At 37.8% G+C, this 22,682-nt stretch overlaps 1 protein-coding gene across 1 annotated transcript; it reads left to right on the forward strand.

Moving 5' to 3' along the window:
* Positions 1-394: 394 nt before the first annotated feature.
* Positions 395-22,600, forward strand: LOC146163681 (DDB1- and CUL4-associated factor 1-like). Its single transcript, XM_083381885.1, has 32 exons — positions 395-495; positions 710-786; positions 1,471-1,670; positions 2,068-2,205; positions 2,698-3,077; positions 3,412-3,515; positions 3,770-3,915; positions 4,209-4,358; positions 4,780-4,911; positions 5,556-5,692; positions 6,147-6,243; positions 6,647-6,799; positions 7,458-7,624; positions 8,298-8,406; positions 8,840-8,959; positions 9,156-9,227; positions 9,560-9,719; positions 9,971-10,026; positions 10,584-10,769; positions 11,373-11,534; positions 12,258-12,538; positions 13,370-13,507; positions 14,051-14,120; positions 15,339-15,550; positions 16,124-16,208; positions 16,766-16,842; positions 17,378-17,540; positions 17,991-18,084; positions 18,580-18,758; positions 20,178-20,253; positions 21,792-22,046; positions 22,413-22,600. The coding sequence occupies exons 1-32, from the start codon at positions 395-397 to the stop codon at positions 22,436-22,438; spliced, it is 4,503 nt and encodes a 1,500-aa protein (XP_083238011.1). The 3' UTR covers positions 22,439-22,600.
* Positions 22,601-22,682: the final 82 nt, after the last annotated feature.

Raw genomic sequence — 22,682 nt, forward strand, 5'->3', positions numbered from 1 at the left:
GGGGGGGGGCCATGGCCCCTCAGGCCCCCCCTGGCTACGCCTATGCGGAACACCAATGATTACGCCCAAATAATGTTAGCAATAAAACATGAAAATGTGATAAAACTATAGAGGTTTACTCATCCAATCCCAACCACAACATTATTGGGCGCTGGTCTAGGATCCTACCACATTTTCGTCCGGTTGTTATTTGGGTTTGGGTGGTTAGAGTAGGCCTATTATTATTTTATTTATTATAACATATTTATGCCCTTCTTGCCCTTTTGAACTTTGACAACTTGTTTTGCTAGTGTTAGAATAAATGCGTTAGGATTCTAGACCAGCGCCTAATGATTTCCTTTTTTCTAGAAAGTTGATTAATGCGCTTGTATATGTTTGTGCATTGTCTTGCGACATGTCGAACCAAGAGCAACGAAATGAACTTACCAGTTTTATGGAAGAATGGACAAAAAAACATGAAGAAGATAACTATGATCCTGTACCATATTTAAACAGGTTACATTTTTAGGCTTAGTATTGGTGTTAAACATTCAAATTTTCCGTTTTTGTTTGTAGTTTTATAATACTGTGCCACCATGCAGGTTAACCAGTTGAAATGACATATTTTTACAACAGTTAGAATGTAATAAAAATACAAAATGTGGTTACAGCTACATATGTTTTTACCAATTTTAAACATTTACAAATGTTGTTTGTAATTATTCTACAGTTGGTCAGAAAAGTTGGAAAAAGCTGCCGAAGAATTTCATAAACAGGATCCAGATCCATTTGATGATCGCCATCCAGGTATATATAACTACTTCTCAAACTTATTACTGTGGAACTGTTGTTTGCAATTACTAGTTAAAAAATGCTTGGTATTGATATAGCATTTTGTTAATGTAATTGCAACATATTTTTTATATCCTCAAAAATATGTGCTTGCCACTTATGTGAGCTTAACAACCCTATAAAATTGGCAGCAAATATGTATTACAATGTTTGATATGGTTTGACCTTAATTCTATCCAGTAAAAAAATATGTGCTTGCCACTTATGTGAGCTTAACAACCCTAAAAAATTTTGTTACATGCCTTGTGGATGTGCCAGGTTAGAAGGTTTATATTTTATGGAAAATCGTCATAGTATGCATTTAGCTGTACAAACTTGAGGCAGCAAACCATAGATCATTTAAAGTAAACTAAAGCATAGTTACAGTTTTTAGTAGCTATTCATTTACAGCAGCACACATTTTAGAACTAGCGTTATTATTACAGAGCAACCGGTTTTAGCAGTAACTTTATACAGTCCTACAATGTGAAGCGGATATACCTTTCAAGCAATATCTGAAGTTTCCAATATTGTTTATCTGTTATAACATATTTTAATTAATACCTGCTGCCAATATTATAATACTAAAAATTGACAGACTGTTCCCTATGCTAGGTGACACATCATGAAGTTTGATCTCAAAAATATATACTTTTTCAGCATACTCTTATCCATCGAGTTCATATGGACCAATTCTGAAATTTCTCACAAAACAAGATGCATTTATGGAAGCCCTTGTAAGCACATACATCAAACCCAGTCGATCATCTGCTCCGCCTGGTCCAGTGTGTGAAGCTGCTGCCAGATGTTTGCTTGCAGCGTTGCCAGGATTAGATGGTTTAGGTGTTTTTACAGACAATGTAAGTTCCTCTGTTTCATACCGGATTTAAGTAACATTTTTTGGTTTAAGAGCATATGGTTAATTAACCCATACACTGAGTTGACACATGGAGATTGTATTCAAAGTCTGAAACCCATTTTTTGGAAGCTAACGTTTAGTGTATATTTTAGGATATTTACTGCCCCACAATAACTTATTTAATATTAGTTGTTGGCTTGTTGTGTTTAAAACAGTTTTGATATTACTACTTCGACCACCAAAAAAGAAACTGTTGGACAAGGTTCGGACAAGAAAATGACAACAACTTTCAAATGAATAATTCTTAATTTATATGGTCATACCTAACTTATTTTGGGTAGCAACGCAAACATTTTCCAACCATTTTGCTTATGCTAATCTAAACTGTGATTTTTTAGCCTGATGTTCTTCCTGCAGTGTACCAGTGGGCAAAAACAGCTGAAGAGCCGCTTTGCACTTATGCAACTGGTATTCTTGCCTTCGCTGTCGAACACCAAGAAATCATTTCTGACCATCACTCAGAACATGCACTGCTGGTTAGTTTAGGCTTCTGGCCATTCATGTCAAAAATATTATTCTTTAATAAAATAAATCGGTTATCTTAAAAAGTGTTGTTTTTTATATATAAGTTGGAGTCTATCTAAATGTGGCTCCTGATATCTTGAAAGCCAAATGCTTTATATGAATGTTTTGCAATAAACATTGTATTGTATGTATAGACGCAGACTTTTGTTTTTCATCTCAAATCTTTTGCTAAATTTAACGTCACTAAATGTTTGCCAAAAATAGAAGTTCATGTGTGTAGTACAATATATTTAAGTTTTGGTGTTTACTTTTATTGCTTGATAAATGTGAAAACAAATTGTAATGGCAATTTAGAGAATGGTCCAAATGGTCTCTATTTATTGAAAAACGGTCTTTATGATATAACTGTAAACGCTTGGCATCCATGATTGTATTATTGCTGTACTATACACAATTAGTATATATACCATTTTTTGAAGTGAATCACATTATCTTTTTCCCAGGTTCCCATCTTGCTTCAAAGGTTGTGGAACCTGATTCATCCAGGAAAATACCCGCTAAAAACAGATGATGAAAATAATAGCACAGAAGCCACAACATCCCAGCTTTCACATACCAAAGAAACCACTAAAACAACATCAGATAAAACAGCGGAAGCTGCTACCAGCAAATCGGCCAGCAAAAAGAAAAGAAAAAACTCTTTAGAGTTCAGCAAGAGAACAAAAATTCGGCGCCTGGACAAGTTAAAACTGGAATATGGCCTAGAGTCAAATTCTGTGCCCGCATCAGGTGCAGCACAAGAGGAACACGTCTCTCCTTTTACATCAGAAAACATGCCACTTGCATCTGAGCTGTACGACAATGATGTTAGCAACAGTAGCTGGTAGGTGGTGTTACTATTACCTTTATAGTTTATACATTACCACAATTAGTAGTTCGTTATTGACATTCGTTTTACATGTTTTCTGTTATTACAACCAGTGTTTTTTTAAGGTGTTTTGGGGGACCGAAACGGTCCCCCAAATTTCTCCAGCGGTTTCCCAAATTTTGGACTTGCAACTTTTTAGTATTTAAATGAAACACTTGCGTCTCTTAAAACTACTTAGTGGTCACCCAAACCAAACCTTAAAAAAAACCCTGATTACAACAGTCGGTTTTATTTAATTAAATGAAGCACATTAGGAGGTTCATGCTGAGGCTGTACTGATGGTTTTTAGGGTGGACATGAAGCCAGTTGTAATCGGATGCAGTTTCAACATGGCTCCTCCCCTAACAGCAGACATCCAAGAAAGAACAATACTTGATTTTTTAAGGCCTCTTGGTATGTGTTTTTTTTTTTACTAAATGGTATACCTGTGGAAAAAACAACAACTACAAAATAACAACACTTATTCTGCATTAATCCTACTTTAAAACAGGAAATTTGTAATAAATAATTATAAATTGTAAACATTTTTTCCACTGGTAAAAGGTATGAATATGTTTTTATTATGCAAAAAATCAAGCTTACTCTTCTTTATTTTTTCAACGCCTAACGCCTCGTTGTTTAAAGACTTAACATACATTATTTACTAGGTGAATATCAGGACTTGTTGTCTATCTTTCTGGAGTACAATGTGTTGGAATTAATAAAGCATTACCTGAGCAAAAGCAGCACCAATGAAGGCCAACTGACATTTTCTGCCTTGCGCTTTTTTGCTTCTCTTCTTTGCCACAATAAGGTGCTTTTACTGTTAAATGTTGTAATATGATTTAATTAATGTTATATGTGCACTTGAATTCTGAAGTTTAATCTTATTATTGCAGTAAAAATCTTGGTACTCAAACATAATTAGGCTTGCATTTAATTAATAGTGACAAGGCACTATTTGTATCAGTAGAATCAACAGGTCTTTCACCTAATTTAAGTTGTAAAATACTAAAGTGGAGCTACTGTACCTGATTATTAATTAAGTCAATTTCATTTTAATTTTTTCAATGTTATTTATCTGACCTGAATTTTTAACTGCTGCAGGTGGCGACTGGTTTTATTGAAAACCACGGAATCCAGCGTCTATTGTCGGTAAGGCGACCATCGAGGGGTGCAACAGGAGTGTCGTTGTGTCTTTACTACCTCGCTTATAACAGAGATGCCATGGAAAGAGTTTGTCAACTTCCTAACAAAGTATGAATTTCTGTAAAGTACAAGATAAATTGACAGAACTATAGGAAAAAATATATATAATTAGTTGAAGTGCAGTGTTAAATAGGGCTTGTTTTCAAGTATTATGGGATCTCATCAAGTCCTCATTTGTTTGAATGTTGTTGCAGTGGCTATGGTTTAAGGATCAATTTATGAAAAATGTAACACTTTCTTTCCCTCCGTGCCCTGTTTTCTAGGTAATTTAATTAGTTGTATTAAGTTTTGGGATCTAAAAAATAGCTTGTGCAGAAAAAAGCAATACACAAAGCAGCCAAAACAACGGTTAAAAGCGACCATTAAAACATGTTTTCTTTTTTTTCTGAATTTAGTCGAATTTAGTTAAATATGTATGATAAACTTTAGATAAAAAAAAAACAAAAAAAAAATATGTTTTTTATCTCAGATTTTGCACGAGCTGGTGAAGTACGCCACCTGGTTGCTGGAGTGTTCGCATGAGTCAGGACGATGCCACGCCACTTTGTTCTTCTCCATCACTCTCGAGTTTCCACAGCTGCTGCGTCATTTCGACAACCGGGTATGGAATGCATAAAATTATTTCGAAAAAAAAAATTTAGAACGAATTTAAAATCTTGTTAAAACACGAGTAACTATTGCAAACTTTTACATCATTAGAATCTTGCAATTTAAGGGTCCACCAAAGTTTTCGTTTGCGTATGTTTTAAGTCCTTATATGTCGTTCCTTTATCTCGTTAGTTAGTCAATGGCCTTTTCTTCAATATAAGATACCTTTTAAACGATCCGAGATATAACCTAGTAGAAATCAAAAAAATCAATAAAAAAAGAAGTTATTGTATTTCGCAAATCATATTTAAAAACATTTTCATACACGGGAAACGCTCGGTTGCTTTTTGCAACTGTGATACTAAAACTTTTTAGCTCCGGAGTCCTGACGTTATGTTCCTAAACATTGTGGATAGTTAATTGCCGTTTCTTCAGATGTAACAATGTAAAAGTTATAAAAGATGGAAAATAGGCGGGATATTTAGCTACCTAAAATACACTTGACAATTTTAAAATAAAAGATGGCCAAAGTAAAACAAAATCAGAATGAAAGGGTTATTAAAGTGGCAGTAAAGTGATCTATTGCAGAGCAAAAGTGTGAACGCATTCATAGTCCCATCACGACCTCACACATCAACAGAGTTACGTTTTGTACAGGACGGCCTGCGCTATCTGCTCAACACAATCAGCACTCTAAGCATTATGCGAACCGACGTGGAACAAGTTACTCTGGATGACGACACGCTGTACACATGCAGGCTTGCAGCACGCAACACCTGTGTTACCATCAAGAAGTGGGTGTTGAGGGTTGGCACATTGTTTCAGCTTTAGCTAATTGAACCTTTTCTATTCCGAACCGCTTGCTTGTTTGGGCTATTATTGGTGACTTAAGGGTACGATGAGCTGCATCGTTTTAACCCTAAAATCGTTGTGATTTCTGTAAACCCGCAAACTTGGGTATAAATACTCGTACAAGTGCGACACGTTGTTATTTTTGACGGCCTATATGTTGAACTTAAATCCGTGATCCTAGTACTGCTTCCCGTTCCATTAACGCAAACAAAACGTGCTGATCATACATAATACGACAAGCGCTACTATACCTTTTATTGCCTTTGTGTACGTTTTTTCAAGAGTTTTTATAGTGCTAGATTTTAGATATTTTTACGACCCTGTACGCTGTGTCACTACTGCTTAAAATGCGGCCTGTTGGTGATGAACAAACCTGTTAACCTGAATTTTTCACAGATATCTCGAAACACATTTGACACTGAAGGTTGACAAAGTAAAGGCGATATTGCGAAGAAAAGTGGGAACTAATGAGGCACCTGAAAACTCATCCAAGGTAATTTTTCTTCGGTTGTAATAGTTTCCTGAAAAATAGTAAAATGCCACGTGGTTAAGTTTACTGGGAGTCTTTATCTTATAAAATGTCCTTTTTATTTTGGAACGCGATAATTCTACTCGATTAAAATTTATACTAAATAATCAAGAAAATGCTGATAAATTACTTTCCTTCTAATCCAGTTTTTACATAAGCATACGAACTAGATTTCATTGTGTACCTTTTTTTCACAAAATCTGTAGTTCCAGGGGCTGGATATTTTCTTACAGCCTTAAAAATACCAACCGTTATGACTGTGAAGTGAACAGTTTTGATTTTAATTGCTTAAAAACTGGAGAACTGTTGACCGTAAGCTGGTAACTGTTTTTTTTTAATTTCCCCATTGTTACGTCACAACGTGCAGGTGATCGAGAGCGGTGACGAGCGAGTGCTCGACAACCTTGACTTCCTGCTATCGCTGAATCAGCCGAACCCCGCCTTTGCGGCCAATCTGCTTGGCAGTTGGCCCGAGATTGAGAACTTCATGAAACTGGACGGTGTCAAACTCATGCTGCAGGTCTGTACCCTTGTTACTTCCCCCGCTAAATGTCTTTCTGCATCTCTTGCAACTTTATTTAACACAAAAAGATTGAACTATTTAATTAGTAATACATTTTTACTCTAACTTTTTATCGCTTTGGACCGTAAGTGACATTATCGTTTTTTGATCGTTCTTATGGTTTAACTCACCGTCCGAAGCTGCGTGTTTTTTTTAATGTAATTGGTCACGCGTCTTATGCAAAAATGCAAAACCAAGATCGAGCGCAAAACGCCGTTTTTCGTTTCTTGTTTGGTCGACCGTAAACGCGGGATATTTTTTCGCTTTCGCCTTTCGTTATTCGCTCGGGTTGGCCTGGCGCCTGGCAGGAGTTTGGTCGACGCACGTGTTCGCTTTGCGTCTAAAGGTTCGCTTTTGTTGGACGTTTATTGTCTTTTTCTGATGATTTTTTTTATTTTTTATGACCTTATTGCAATCGCTATTTTATGACGTCGTATCTGTCACTATTTTATGACGTCATATCCGTCACTATTTTATGACGTCATTAACGTCAGACGGAAAAACGGGGAAATCCCGAAGTTGAAAATTGGGGAATTCCCTACGTTGAAAATTCGCGACCCTCCTTTTTGGATTTCTGGATACGCCCCTGTTTGGAACTGTCGTTTTTTCGTGGCAGGTGATCGCCCTTGCCTGCGACTGGACTGGCCAGCACAGCGGTCGGACGGACACGGTCAAATCTGCATTAGACAGCTTGGCCGTAGCTACACTGGTCCCAAAGGCTCAGAAGCAACTTTGCGAGAAAGCTTCACTCCCTCCATCGGTCACAGAAGAGACAGGAATCAGGTGAAAACATTTTAAATGTCCATTCTAGAAGTGTTAGGCTTTGCCTTTTTGTAGTTAAGTTGGCGCCTTTCGGAGCGTTTTTCGATTGTCCAGCTTGTGTGGCAATCATTGTTACTGGCGACAGTTGTGTATTTAATTAAATACAACTGTTGTTGTTTTATGTCACGATTTGTCTGGAAACGTTTCAAGGAGTAAAGTTGCAGAATTTAAACAAAGTATAGCTTAGTTCAGGGGGCGCCAAACTACGGCCTGCCAGTTTAATTCATCCTGCTCGCAGCATACTTCCCAAAACAAATTTGATTAAGTATGTTGATAAACAGGAATGTTTGTCAAATGCTAACCTAAACTTAGATGAAACGTTAAACTAAAAACAATTTCATAGCTCGTTTTTTAGTTTCCTTTAGCTTGATTTTTTTGGTTTTTGTAATCATTAAGTCTGATAAAGTCATTACATTTTTTTAGCCGGCCCACGATCTAATATTTACAGTTAACCGGCTCGCGATTGACAATCCATAATGTTAATCGGCCCTTTATAAAAAAGCTTGGTGTGACCCCCGGCTTAGTTATTCTGTTTAAAAAAAATGCGTTGTAATATATCTTTGTTCTTGTGTGTCATTTTAGCTGACAGCGCTTCTTTTCAAAAAGGGATGCAAATTTACGCGTATTTTTGCAGCATTATACTGGGCGTTGCTGAGGGCGACGCTTACCTCGGAACTGAGCCTGAAGCTCAGAAGTCGGCTCTCACCGTTCTCATCAACTGCGTGTGCGGCCCCGAATATAAGGTGAGGTTTATTCATGTTGTATCATGTTGCGGACACTATAGGAGAAGAACCCGTGTGCACAAATTCAACTTTTGGATATCTGACCACACTAAATTAAAATATTGTTAATTGTGTCATCGACGTATTTCTTAAGATTTTCACACTTTTTCTTTGCCTTGTTCTTGCCACCAAATGTGTTTTCACAACACGTAACTTCACTTAGTTTACGCGAATCGAAATATTTGATCAGCACTGTTTAAAAACTAGTTTCCTATTTTCCTAAAGCGTGTTTCGCGCCCGCGGTAATAGCCCATAGCTTTTTTTTAAATACTCTAAAATCAATGCTCCTGAATTTAAGTTGTCAAAAGCGTAACCATTTGTCATCCATCAGGTAAACGTATTTAGTCGGTGCACTCTGTTGTAAACGTTAACGTTTTGTTTTTTTATCACTTAGTTTGATGGCGCCATGGGCAAAGTGGTAAATGGAACTCCACAAACCAAGATGGTGGCAAAATCAGTCGACGAAAATAGAAGGCATCTTTGGGAATCGGTCAAAACTAATAACGGAATCAAAGTAACTTAATACTTTACTCAGATCAGCTGTATTAAAATCCTTTAATTATATTTCCTTTAATTTTTTATATTTCTAAAATTTTAAGGAAATGTGATGAAGATATTTTTAAATTGATGGAACACAATGCTATTTAACACTTTTGACTCACAACCCCTTTTATTACATTTTAAATGTTAGTGGTATTTGTTTTTTTCAGATTCTTCTTCAGCTCTTAATGGTGACACAACCCTCAATCCACGCAGATGTGATAAGAATGCTGGCATGTAAGGTAAATCAAACGTTCAGTTTGTTGTATGCTGCCTATATGGCTACCTAATACATTAGCCTTCGATTAAAAGTATTTAGAACCATGTTAAGGTACACTATGCAATATGCATGAGTCTTTTATGTAGCCTAAAAATGAAAGGCCTAATAAGTCGAGTATATCGACATCATCTTGATAAAGAAGTTTCGATACGCACTTGTATCATCATCAGTTAATGGTTGCTTGAAATTACCTTCCAATATATATATGTAGCCAAAAAGTTCCCAAAATCCTGAATAAATATTCGCCATTTTAGCAAGTTATGTTCAAATGACAGCATCTTAATTGTTTTGCAGGCGCTGTGCGGTTTGTCGCGATGCGAGTCGGTGAAGCAGATCATTTCGAAACTTCCCACCTTTAACAACGGCCAGATCCAGCTGCTTACGCGCACTCCGATAATGCAAGACTTGCGCAAGCACCACGCCAGATTCTGCAAGTACATGGAGGAGCTTACAGGTACGCAGGTTTTCCAAAAAATATGGCGGTCTATTTAACAGTACCGATTTCTTTTATCTCGTGCATTTTTTTTTGTTTTTTTTTTACCCGCTAATTTGGGAGTTAAACTTGTTTTAGCCAAGTTACCTTACGGTCTTTTGAAATTAACCAAACGTAAACGTCTGCTAAACTGATGTTAGGAGTAAAAACGTGTAAGCTGTGGTAAAACATAGCGAAACTACCAAAGTATTAATTTTTCTTATTACATGCAGCACGTGTCTCCGGTAAGCCAAGATCTGCTCATATGGACTTGCAAAGTATGCTGAAGGTAATTACAATAGTGTTCTGCTTGTTTGTAGTATGGCTTTGTTATGCGTTTTACTTTTTTTTTTGCTTAATTGTCAAAACATTTTCTGTTATAAACTTACTTTACTTGGACATAGAATGGCTTTAACAGGGGTGCCACAAAATATTTTCTTTAATCGTCTTTGAACTGATTCACGTAATAATGTTTTTCTGAAAATATTTGAATTTATTTTATGGTCAGCTTAACTTGCGTGTTGAAAATTCCTTAAAAAATAAATTAAAAGGTATATGTTTAAATGTGTTAACCATGACACTTACACTGTTCTGTTTTTCAATTATATTAAAAAACGTTGATCGATTCAATTTTAGGTCTTTAAAACCTGCAAATTTTCTCTGAAAAGGATTTGAATGTTTTTCATAAAATTAGGTGCCAACACTGCCAACCCTGTTTTTATTCTACACTTCAATTAATTAATTGTGGTAATGATTTAAGTAAAGGTATGTATTAGTTATTCAAACGCTTGAACTTTTTTTACACAGGCAATCTCAATACAATAACAAGAACTACTTTGCTTAAAGGCTCACATCGTCTCGCAAACCGTGATCCGTTTCGACAATCGCGAGTTGCTCCAGATGATCCACGACCACCTGGACTGGTCCGGATTGCACGGCACTGCGGCGTCCTTGGCCCGCGAAGCCTCCCTCCACGTCCCCACCACCACCTCCGTGGGGGCCTTCCACACCCCCAAGGGTCTCCCACGAAACGTCAGTAAAATATTTTGATGTTTATTTACCTTTAGGTTGTAAAGCATTCGCATCGATAAGTAAGGAACTTTCCTGTTTTAGGAATTTGAATTTTCTAGATTTAGAACTCAAACTGGGGTCTGTGGATCTCTTGGAGGTACGTGGAAAAATTTTAGGGGGTCATGGGGGCCTAATAAAATCTTAGTCTATAACTTTAAAAATTGAATTTTTTTGAAGAAAGTAGAAAGTAGCATACATTAAAATACTCGCCGTGTTCGCCATAAATTGTGATGACTTGTTTTAATAGCATTTTAATCGAAATGACCCCTTTTTGACAAACTGCCTATTTTGTGAAATTTTTAATTGAAATTTTTCCGTAAAATGCCCGTTTTGTACGCCATGTTTTGATTTGTAATCTAATACAAACGAAATTCTAGATACCTGGCTTTTTTTTAACTAGGCGAATGTTGAGCTATAGAAATATTTGTGAAGAATCGGCGTACTTTACTTGGCGGTGTCACACTTCTGATAGCAAATTTTTCAATTAGTAGAAGGTTTTTCGTGCAACCTTAAAGCTGTCACAATTGCTCAAATATAACCTGATCATTTCGTGTCTCACAGCAGGGGTTGTCGGGTGGAGCAGGAGACGCCTCTTCTTCCTTTCCATTCCTCACCACTCCTCCTTCGAGCAAGAAGATCTGCTTCAGTCGTGGCAGCCACGCGTCCACAGGGGGAATTCCCACCACCCCGTCCAGCACGCACCTACTCCACACTCCAACGCAAAAGGTAAAACTACTGGACAGGGGACATCCTTTTTTTTAAAGGGCTTCAACACTTTAAGGTGCTAAATATTGTTCCAACTATAGAAACTCAGACTGATAACAATTGTGTCCCACCTTTTATAAGTGATGCTTGAATTCCTTCTCAGTCACTTTAACTGAAGATGATACAGGCTCGTATCGAAACATCTTAATATCAAGATGATGTCGATCTACTCGACTTCATCAGGCTACATTACAGATCCGTGCATATGCATGTTATAAATGTGAGTGTCATTGTATTATGTCACTCAGACTGTAAGCTCTAATTACAAAAATAGTATTTTTTTATGTGCCGAATAGTGGTTTAAAATGCTCAAGGCTCCTGTGATACTTGAATCTTTTGTAATTTAATTTTTGCTCTATTAGAAAGCCTCTTAGTTAGGGGGGGTCTTTGGGTGCCATAAGTCATAAAAGTTGGGAATTACTGGTTTTAACCTTTAGTAGAAACGCGTGAAATCTGATATCTTCTCAGTTAAGAGTTTCTTATCTATAACATTTAAGGGAAACCATTGCTATTTTGTATAGAGTGATTTCTGGCGTAATGAATTTGTGGCAAATTGAGAAAAGTCCTATTGAACATATTGTTGGTTACAATTTGCCTTGGGTTTGCATGAGTAATAAGTGTGTCTCACAAACAGTCAGTTATTCGCCTTCAGCACATTAAACCAAATTCCAAAATTTCGCGCAGAAGTTCAAAATCCGAATACGTGGCGGCAGCAACGGTGGGGGCGTGGCCGACACGCCCAACTCGGGCGAGCGGAGCCCGGGCGCCGTCCAGCGGTGCCGACTATCCGGCGCCGGTCGGGTCACCGTGGTCCAGCCAGGCATGCTGGACATGCTGCAGGAGACCGAACGACGGTCCACTTCGCCCCAGCCCACCTTAAGCACCATAGTGGCCGATTACCTCAAGAACCAACACTCGCAGTGCAAACACCCGGTCGTCACCGTGCCCGAGTTCTCCCTTTTCAGGTGAAATTCTATGTTTGTTTTTTCGTTTTCTTTGACGGGTCCAAAATACCTTCATTGGATGTGAAATTTCGAGGATCTGGGTTTACATTTTTTTACGGATCACGAGCCTTTTCACGCCCACTGTATTTTTTCTTTTTTTGTCTCGTCTACACTATGAAGAATTTGTTTTTTTTTAAAGGAACTCTTTTATGTGTTTTGACGCATTAACGGCATATTTAACGTTTAAAGTTCGTCTTACTTTTAATTGTCAGCTGTATCCATCTTCTGTCTACATTTCGTTTTCCAACTGAAATTATTGATTTAACTTTTTTAAATTGTAAACACATGCATGTCATATTTTGGCATTAATATAGTCTTTTCGATGTAATTTCACAACCGAACCTGTGGAATTAACCGTTCTTACCACATTAAAGTCCGCTTTTTCGAAATGTCACACCTAAACCCAGATGTATATGTTTTATTAAATTATATGCGTTTCCTAGTAGCAGGAACCTAAACAGGAAACTGGCAATTGACATATACCTTAAAGTCAAGTTCTTGTTGCATAACTGAGTGTCTACCACTTTTGTCTTTTAAATATGTTTTGACCTGTTTTTCACGAAATTAATATAAAACATAGGAAACATTAAAAAAACAATTTTCAAAATCTATGGTGAACTTCATTAAATTGTCGTTTTTGATCAAAGTTTGTCTTAGTTTTGCGTCCGATAAACATTTTCCTTACTAATAACAGTATTGTGGAATCAAGTATTGCTTTTATTTGCTATTTCCAGAATTCCGTTTATACGTTTATATTGCTTTTAAGTCCAGTTCTCAACTTTTAACTTTCAGGAAGCACTACTGCCCCGAGCCAAGGTTCCGCGTGGAGGCGCCCCTCAACCTCGCCTCCCGCTGCATGCGCCGCCAGGTGGCGCCTCGGTTCGGCGGGGTGGGTGGTGCGGCGTGCGATCGACAGTTCATTTACAGCAGGTCAGTCGCCACAGTACAAAGCATTTTTAAACAAAATCTGCGAAAGCATTTTTAAACAAAATCAGGCTTGTGCTGGCGCTGTTTTCGTCTCACAATGTTATTGCAATGACGTAAACTTTTAACTAAACTACAGTTTACTAAATCTCAGTATGAATAATGATTTTTTTTGTCTTTTCTTCGTCTTATAAGTTAGGTCAAATAGGTTATTACAATTTTTATATCCGGCCCGAGATCTCTAAACTTTACAGTATATCGGGCTTACGATTGCCGGTTTCTCGAAGTTATCCTAGCCTTCAAGGGGAAAAAAATTGGTGATTCGGACGTAGAATGACTAGTAAAAACCCTGTTAGGTTAGGTGTTTTAAGGGTTTTTGTTTTTCTGATTCACTACTGTAGAATATTTCGTAACTGTCTGGCGTTTGAGGGTAAACATGAAACCTCAGAGCGCGAAGTTTCACACAAGTTAAACTAGTTGTTTAAAACCTGAACGACAGTAACACCTAATTAATTCCCGCTGTGGTAACTTATACTTTTTTTTATACAGGTTTTGTCCGAGTGTTGCCTTTCGATTTCACGACGAAGAACAAGTTCCTTACACGTGCTGTGCATTTATGGTAGGCCTCAAACAATCCTATTACTTTTACACGTATCGCAAATTACACGGGATTACATCATGCAACTTGTCATTTTTTCGCCAAATAGTTTTAAAAGCACTTTTTCACGTCTTGGTTTGAGAAGATGAAAAACACTTTCATTAAAAACAACATAATACTGCAGTGTTCTACTGGCATCCTTTCAATTGACATTTAGGCAAGTTTAATCCCCAAAGTTTGAACGCAGTGACGCAGTCTGATACCGATTTACACATATATGCTTGCACCCTGCGCTTCACCCTAATAAGCAATCATTTTGCACCATACAGCTATTTTTCTTCGAAGCCGGGCCAAAAAATCGGCCGATATTTCACTTTTACCGTTATATCGCTATCGCTACATATTGGCCGATATTTTTACCATGAAAATATTTTATGACGGTTACTTAAAAGCGAACAAATTTGCTACATTTTAGCTTGCAAATTTGTTAATTTGTCATTGGTTTTCATTTTCATTTAGTCGATCAATTTAACATAATAGTGTTTGGTTTACGGTGTCCAGAATCATACAAAGTTAATATGCAAAACAGTTGATGATTAAATAGTTAAATAAACTGAATGTAACAGAGCTTTTTCATTTATTTAACGTTAAAACTATATATCAGGTTTTTAAAAAAAAATTTCCGGTACGGTAACGGAGTCAGAAAACCCGAAAATTTATAGGTCTTATCAAAAAAAGTAATGTCGGTAGATCTCTATTACATACATGTGTATTGGATTACAGAAATGTCCAATTGCCCAAGTATAATTTACGCTTTTGGGGTGAATAGATATAATTAAAACGGATACAAGGTCTTGCTGCAAACACGAAAAAGCAGTTAACGGCCCTTTTTGTAGGGTGGCTTGGTTAACATTAAATGTTTAAGAGCTGACGCCATAAAACAATTTAAATTTTTCGTCTAAATAGATATAATTTAAACGGATAACGAAATAAAGCAGTTGACGACGATCCTTTTTGTAGGGTGGCAGGGTTGACATTAGATTTCTAGAGCTGACGTCATAAAACAACTTAAAAACCAGGAGGTTTTCGTGTAACACTTATAGTCGTGCACTTTGAATTCATTTGGATTAAGAGACTGATGGTGTCGGTCATTATCGTCATTATGGTTTAAGCGCGAGGAGATATCTTCATATTTAACATATTCAGTTTGCCATAAGTTAACCGTGCTTCAACCCTCAGCCGGACGACCGCGAGATCATCATGGGCAACTACCAGGGCGACCTGTGCGTGCGCAGACTCGATAACGAGGAGCATCGAATGATCGTGGGATGCGCCAACGCCACCATCATACGCGTGGAACCGCGCCGGGACGCCCGCAAAGCGCTCCTGGTGGCCGACGGGGTCTGGAGGAGTTCCTGCTCCCTCTTCTGTCTGGAGGGACTCGAGAACAGGTCGGTGGTGTTATATAGTTTTTAATTTCTGGCGTTTTTGGTAGTTTACGGACTTTGGACGTGGGTCGGTAACAGCAGGGATTCCCCAAACTGTGTGTCTCGAGAGATTTTCAAGTGTGCCGTGAAACTTTTTCTAATTTTGGAAAATAAGTTATTTGTGTTACCGATAGTCGTACACACAAGCATTTCCGACCTAAATACGCACTATCCATTGCAAATCAATAATATTGAGACATTAACATAAATTTTGTCGTGTGATAAGGGTACTGTTAAAAAAGTGTCCTTCGAAATATTTAAGTTTTTTTTAGTCTGCTGCAAGCTAAAAAAGTTTGAGAACCACTGCTTAATAGCATGTGTGCCGGAGTGCCGCCATCAAGTCCTCTAAAGTACCGTTGCTTTGTATCTGGAAGCAATTGTTATTCCAAACATTCACGTTTGAATGCGAAAAAATACTGTATGATCGACACTTTATTTTATTGTTTAATTGTTGCTGTGTAGAAAACTTAATTTACTCTAACACGAATCAACAATTGAACCCTTTCTTGTTAATAATTTTTTTATGTTTTGCTGCAGCTTCACTTACACTGGGGCAACCTACGCAGAGTTTTCCAAGCGACATCAGGACAGAGTGGTTGGCACGAAAAAGTCATCCGCCATGGTGAGACGAGTATTTAATTATAGTATAGTTCTAGTTATTACTGCATATGTTGTAAGTTTGTGACTCATTGCTCAGGGCAGTGGTTTTCACCGGGGTGCCGCGGCGCCCTTGTGAGCTGTTTCTAATGCCTAAGGGTGCCGTGTTTGAGAACTTAAGAATCTGAACTTTGCCCAATTGGTCAGCACCTTGATACAACTTTTTGTGTACAATGAGACCATTATATCAGATGACATTTTCCTACATGTTTTAGGTTGATTTCAGTTCCATTTAAAGTGACATTTCAGTAAAATACTCGACGAAAATTCCAGTCGGAGTTCCGAAAATCTATTTATGATTTATGAGGGGTGCCGAAAGCCATAAAAATGTTGAGAATCACTTGCCTAGGGGTTCGTCGTTTTCAAAAACCCTTTCGCGTTTGTGTTATACACGTTTAAAATACTAGTATAACTTTTACAATCTTATTGACACTAACAAATAAAACTCAAAACCCTGCCATAGTAGTTCAGCAACACTGAATTAACGCGAAACCAGATTCTTTCAACAAAACTTTTTCTTAGATCTTTGATGCCAGCACGGGGCAGAAGACGCAAACGCTGGAGCGAAAAGACATGGCCAACCACTACCAGCACAACAGGTGGGTGGTCCAGTAGTTCTGTTTGACCGGACAGTACAGCTTTGGTTTTTTGGTGTTTTGTCATTTAAGGCCAAGCAAATCGTACATATGTTGGTTTGGAGTGCCCTCTTTGACATTAAAAATTTTACAAACGGTTATGGCGTTAATTAAAGTGTTATTGTGTGACAAAAATTTTGTCGAACCTTTGTCGAATGAATTAAAAATTGATATTACGCCACTGTTATTATAGTTATTTTGCAAAGTCAAACAGATTTTAAACTAAGAAAATTATTTTACAGAAAAGAAATATTTACACTTTAAGCTTTTTCTAAAAGAAACAATAACAACGCATTATGCATCACCAAATAAAAAGTAAAAAAATAATACCTAAACTATATGGATCAATTTCTACGATAAAAACGAACAGCTTAAGAGTGCCATAAGTGTTCAAAATTCATTGCGAGAATCGTTAATCGGGCCGACAAGAACTTGACCTACAGAGCAAGTGTTTATCCTCTGGCAACCTTCCTTAAACCAACGTTTTCCAAACACGAAGGGCGACCTTCTCGTACGACGACGAGCTGGTGCTTTCGGATGGGCTTCTGTGGGACGTTCGCACTAGCGGTAACAAGCCCATTCACAAATTCGACAAGTTCAGCAACAACGTGTCCGGCCTGTTCCACCCTCAGGGACTCGAGGTCATCATCAACACCGAAGTCGTATCCTTTACTTCGACTGATTTTGTGCGTTTTTTAAATTACGGTTGCCTTGTTTTCAAACTAAAAAGCCATTCAAAGAACCCATTGTATGTTGATCGCGTCTGTTGGTAATTCAGCAAACGAATTTCAAAAGAACGTGACACTATGTATTTTTTTCTAGTCAAACTTATTTCAGGCGGTTTAAAACTGAATTTCAGGCTTAATATAAAAACCTATGTTTGATGTTTCTGACTTTGATTATATCTCTGCTAATAAACACATATATGTTAAGTACAAGACGATCCGAAGTTTTGTGAGTTTATCTTAAAAAAGTTGGTCCTGCTAGACGTCTTGGAGTTTGCCTATTTATAATCCGCGCATTATACACGATACGACTGCTTTGTTTTTACTTATTCTTTTTTGACTAAGTTCAAACGTCTTCTCCTTAACCCTTAATCCGGCGCACCGCAGTGGGACTTGCGCAACTACCACCTTCTTCACACCGTACCGTCTCTCGACGACTGCACGATACGATTTAACAGCGACGGGACGATCCTCTACGCAGGTGAGAGACCATTCAGGATAAATACGATTGCGCAGTTGCTTCCAAAGTAGGATTTTCGGGGGATTCGTTTTTGTGCCGATTTGCGTTACTTTTTTAGAACTAAGTTTTTTAAGTTACGCGTAGAACTCCTAAGCTAACAAACCGTTTTCATTATCCTTACCTCTGAATTTCGTTTTGTTGAATGTCAGTTATCTCCTTAAAAAATAACATGCAATGACCAATGACCAGGCTTCAATGAAATATGCTAAATCGAAAGAATAATGAATTTCAGTTTAAAGTCGATTAAATGTTAATATTAAAATCATCTTAATTGATCAAATCTGCCCCAAAAAAATATCAAAACTGGTATGTTAAAAAAAATTCTAACGAATTGTACACTTACATTGACAACAATGTGTCAAAACAGCCCTTTTTCTTCAAGGAAAAAAAACAAATTCATAACTATGTTTTTTAATTAAACTATAACCTCAAACTTTAACAAAATGGCACTTTTAGCTCAGACGATGAGTCACCTGGACTTGGATGACGTTGACGCAGACGAACTGGCCAACGTTAGCAAGACATTTCAGGCGATCGACGGTCAGCGATACTGTCCATTAAGTGTGACCGACACTAAGCATCAGATCAACGACTTTGCAGTCGACAACAAGGACTTCCATATCGCTGTTGTCGAGGTATGTTAAGTTTAACGAGTAAATGTTTTTTTTGTATAAGTCGACGATTCTGGTTCAGCTCATTGGCACTTTAACCCGTTTTTATATTTGTTTTTACTGTTGCTGCCACCTACCTTTTACTGAAACCTACAAAATCAATGAAAAGGCTCCTCGTGCTGCCATCAAACTGGAGCTAGCATTAAACAGCTGATTAGTCATGTGACTTTTGTAAATAATAGGCTCAACGCAGCCATAGTAAAATCGCAATTTCGCGCCTAGCTCAGCGCAGCTGTAGTGGAAACGGCTCTTTACAGTCTCCAGCTACAAATAATTATATTTTAAGCAATAGCATATCAGTTAAAGTTTAATATACCCAATAATCAAATACCATGTCGCCATTAAACGTATTGTAAGTAAACTTTGCAAAAGCATCGGTTCTATAAATGCAGTTATGATATAGTGCTTGTATCACATTACACACTATTAGGTATTATAAAGCTTCTATATTAAATAAGAAATGAATTATGTAAACCAACCATCAATGATAACAGGTTGAGCGATATTTTCCCAACACTAGCCTTGTGTAACTTTAGAACTGAAATTGAAAAAAATAGGCAATTAATGCATTAAAGCAAACAAAATAAGGCTGGATAAAAGCTGGTACTAACTTTACTGAGGAGCAAATTGGGGATTCATGAGAGCTATTCGCGGGACTGTAGTGCGTATGTTTAGTCATGCAAACCATTTTTTTTATTAATTTAGGACACAAGGACGAATTAGTGTTAATGAAAATTTAATAGCACGTATCATTCATAAGGATATTTGTTTTATCATAAGGATACTGCTATAAAACCTATAGCGTTTTACTGCGCCAATTAGTTTAAAACCATTCAAAGTTTTTCCTGTTTATGAAGGTCACCAGTTCTAAACCCCCGATATTTGACAAACAATGTGACCGTCATATCCTGGCAAAACCGTAAGACAATTGAATTGTCTGGTACGTCTGGAAATTCCCAGCATTATATTCTAATGACACCTAACCTAGTATCCTTACGATTTTGGTATAAGGTTTTCTACTTTTACAAAGCAACTCTCTCGTTGTGGCAGAATATTATTGCGAAGTTAACTCCACGAGATTATTAGTCATTGATTGCTAACTTTTTCTTGGGCAACAAGGCCGCTGTTCGTACTTTTGGTGCTACAACACATAGGCTTGTTCGCAGTTTTTTTTTACGCCGAACAGTCTATTACACATCGGAAAATATCGACCACCGAAATATTTTCAGCTTTACTGTTTTGAAATTTGTCGCCCACTTGTAACCCTTGTGCGTCGTACAGTCCCTGTGTTTGCTAGGCTTGAAAGCATGTCAGCCACGCCGAGGCCTTCAAAGCTACGCTTCTGCACCACGGAATAACTCCGTGTTTACTTTATTTTCGCAGCGCCAGACGTCCGACCACTACACCGACCTCCCAGCGATGAGCGTTTGTCGTCTTTACGAAGTCGGACGCGTCAGAGGTGAGATCCGACAGCCGCTAACTCTACAACACTAACACTAACCTTTTAACCTTTTTTTGAAAAGGGACGGATAACTGTATGGACTGGCCATCGCTGGCCGGATATACAATTTTGTACTGACCTTATTTGACTTGATTATTATAAAACATGAAACATTAGCAAAACATTTTTTTAAATATATAGCAAGCTTTACGTTAAAATTGTAACAACACTTGGCTTAGTTATGCATCCGACAAAAAAATTCGTTAATGAATTAATACTTAATAGTAATAGTAATTTAGAATCATTGCGGAAATTTGGTAACACCTGCTCTACAAGACAGATATTACACGCAATCTGCTATCTAGTTTTGCGTATCTTTAAACACCTTAGGATTTTAGCTTATAGATAAGCATCATAGATTTAGAAGGTAATAATAAAAAAAACTCTTCCACTCATTCACGTTTGTCCGATCAACTTGTTATGTACCCGTTTGGTGAAAACTTGATGTTACTGCTTTTTCTCACATTTTATTTCACACGCAAACGACACAGAACAAAGAAACGATAATGCAAAATACCGACGCCTCAGCAAACTTCATAGACGTGGTTGCTACTATAACGTAGCAAAAAAACGTTCGCCATTTCGCTTGACCGCTTTAAAACTGTTCAGTTGTTTAACTCGGGCGTTGGCCAGAATCAAAACTACCCTACATACGTCTAACTTTTATCAGACATTTTAAGCATCGGTGACTAACCTATCGTGATTTTTTCCTTTTTTCTAAGAAACGCATTCGTGATCTATATTCTGAGCGTGTCAATGCGCGATAGTTTCGATTATATCTTTCAAAACACCAGGTCGAAAATTCCCAACCTTCGTACGAAATAGGTCAGATTTTCGCTCAAAATAATTGAAACCCCGTCAATTATTAAAAACAAGATTAACCTAAAAACTCGCGGACAATTTTTACTTCAATCGGGAAAAAAATCAAAAAAAAAATCGAAACAAATTTAAAACAAGGTAAATTATAAAAATAGCCGTACAGTTATTACCTCAAACCGACTCACTGTAGACGAACTGTCAAAGTCGGTTTGTTTTGCTAGAGTCGGACTCCAGACTTGGGACTTGGGTAAGACCACGTACACTACCCGATTCCGACGCGCGTATGCGCATCACCAAATTTCGAAACTGATAAGGCGGAAAACTGTAAATTCTAAAAAAGGTAATAGCAAATGGTGGAATATTTTCCCACCATGTATCGTAAGTGGATAAATCATAAGACATCCCTATAAGTGGATTGCTGAATATCCACCTGATTTTAGTTACGTAAATAGACGGAATACAGGCTGTAGAGTTGTAGCCAGACTCGGGACCGGACGAAATCGCACATTTGATCGGAGTCGGACTCGGGTTATTTTTAACCGACTCCGTAACCATAATGATCAAATGTACTAATACAATTTCAATCCGATTCATTAAAATATGGTGCACGGACTCCTAGGAAGCTTCCTCACGGATTCGCTTAAATAGTTTAACAACATGTGTCATCGTGTTGCTAGGCGACGACCATGACGACGACGAGGATGATGACGAAATGGTTGACGACGGCGACGAAGACGACGACGGAAGCGATGATGACGGAAGCAGCAGCGCTGACGGGGCCGATGACGACGACAATGACGTAGATGGTGACGGAGGCTCGTCGTCATCCTACTCCACGATCGGCAATCCTTCCTCCTTCGACGACGATATTTCCTCCATGGGGGACTGGTCCTCCGACGAAAGTATAACCGAAGAAGACATGGGCCTTTTCGGTGAGTAAACTCCTCGAAAATTGTTGGTTGGTCAAATTCCTCATAAATTGTTGGTTTTCTCATAAATTGTGGGTTGGTTTAACTCCTCACAAATTATTGGTTGCTTGAACTCCTCGTGATGTCCCCAAGGCGCAATTCTGATTTTTAAAAGCTTTTTTTTGTTCATAAAGTCTCCTTTTAAGAAAAAGATTTCGCATTAACTGAAGATGATACAAGTTCGTATTAAAACGTCTTAATCAAGGTGATGTCGATCTACGCGATCTTTTTGGCTTTCAAATTCATTATCAAGTCTCTTTTTGTTTAAGTCTTTCATTGAAGAAAATCCCTATCTTTGAATACATCTAACACTTCTGTCCGACATTGCAGGTTTGACGCAAGATTACCTCGTCTGACAAGTGGCGCCCAGTGGCAGAGTTTTGTTGCGCAAACAAACTCCACACCCTTTAACTGGAGGAGTGGGCGGCATGGTCGGATGAGCTGAAAAAGATTTCCAGCTGGGGTGCGATTTACGGTGACAGAAAGCGCATTTGGGCGCTCGTGGTTTCAAAGACGGTTTTAATTGTCATCCGCTTGTTGCAATAAAGAATCGTAGCGGATTGAAGTTTGGATTTTGCAGCTATAGAAGGGTTGTGCAAG

Source organism: Ascidiella aspersa, chromosome 2, assembly GCF_963924565.1.
Source record: "Ascidiella aspersa chromosome 2, kaAscAspe10.2, whole genome shotgun sequence".
NCBI classification, from domain to species: domain Eukaryota; kingdom Metazoa; phylum Chordata; class Ascidiacea; order Phlebobranchia; family Ascidiidae; genus Ascidiella; species Ascidiella aspersa.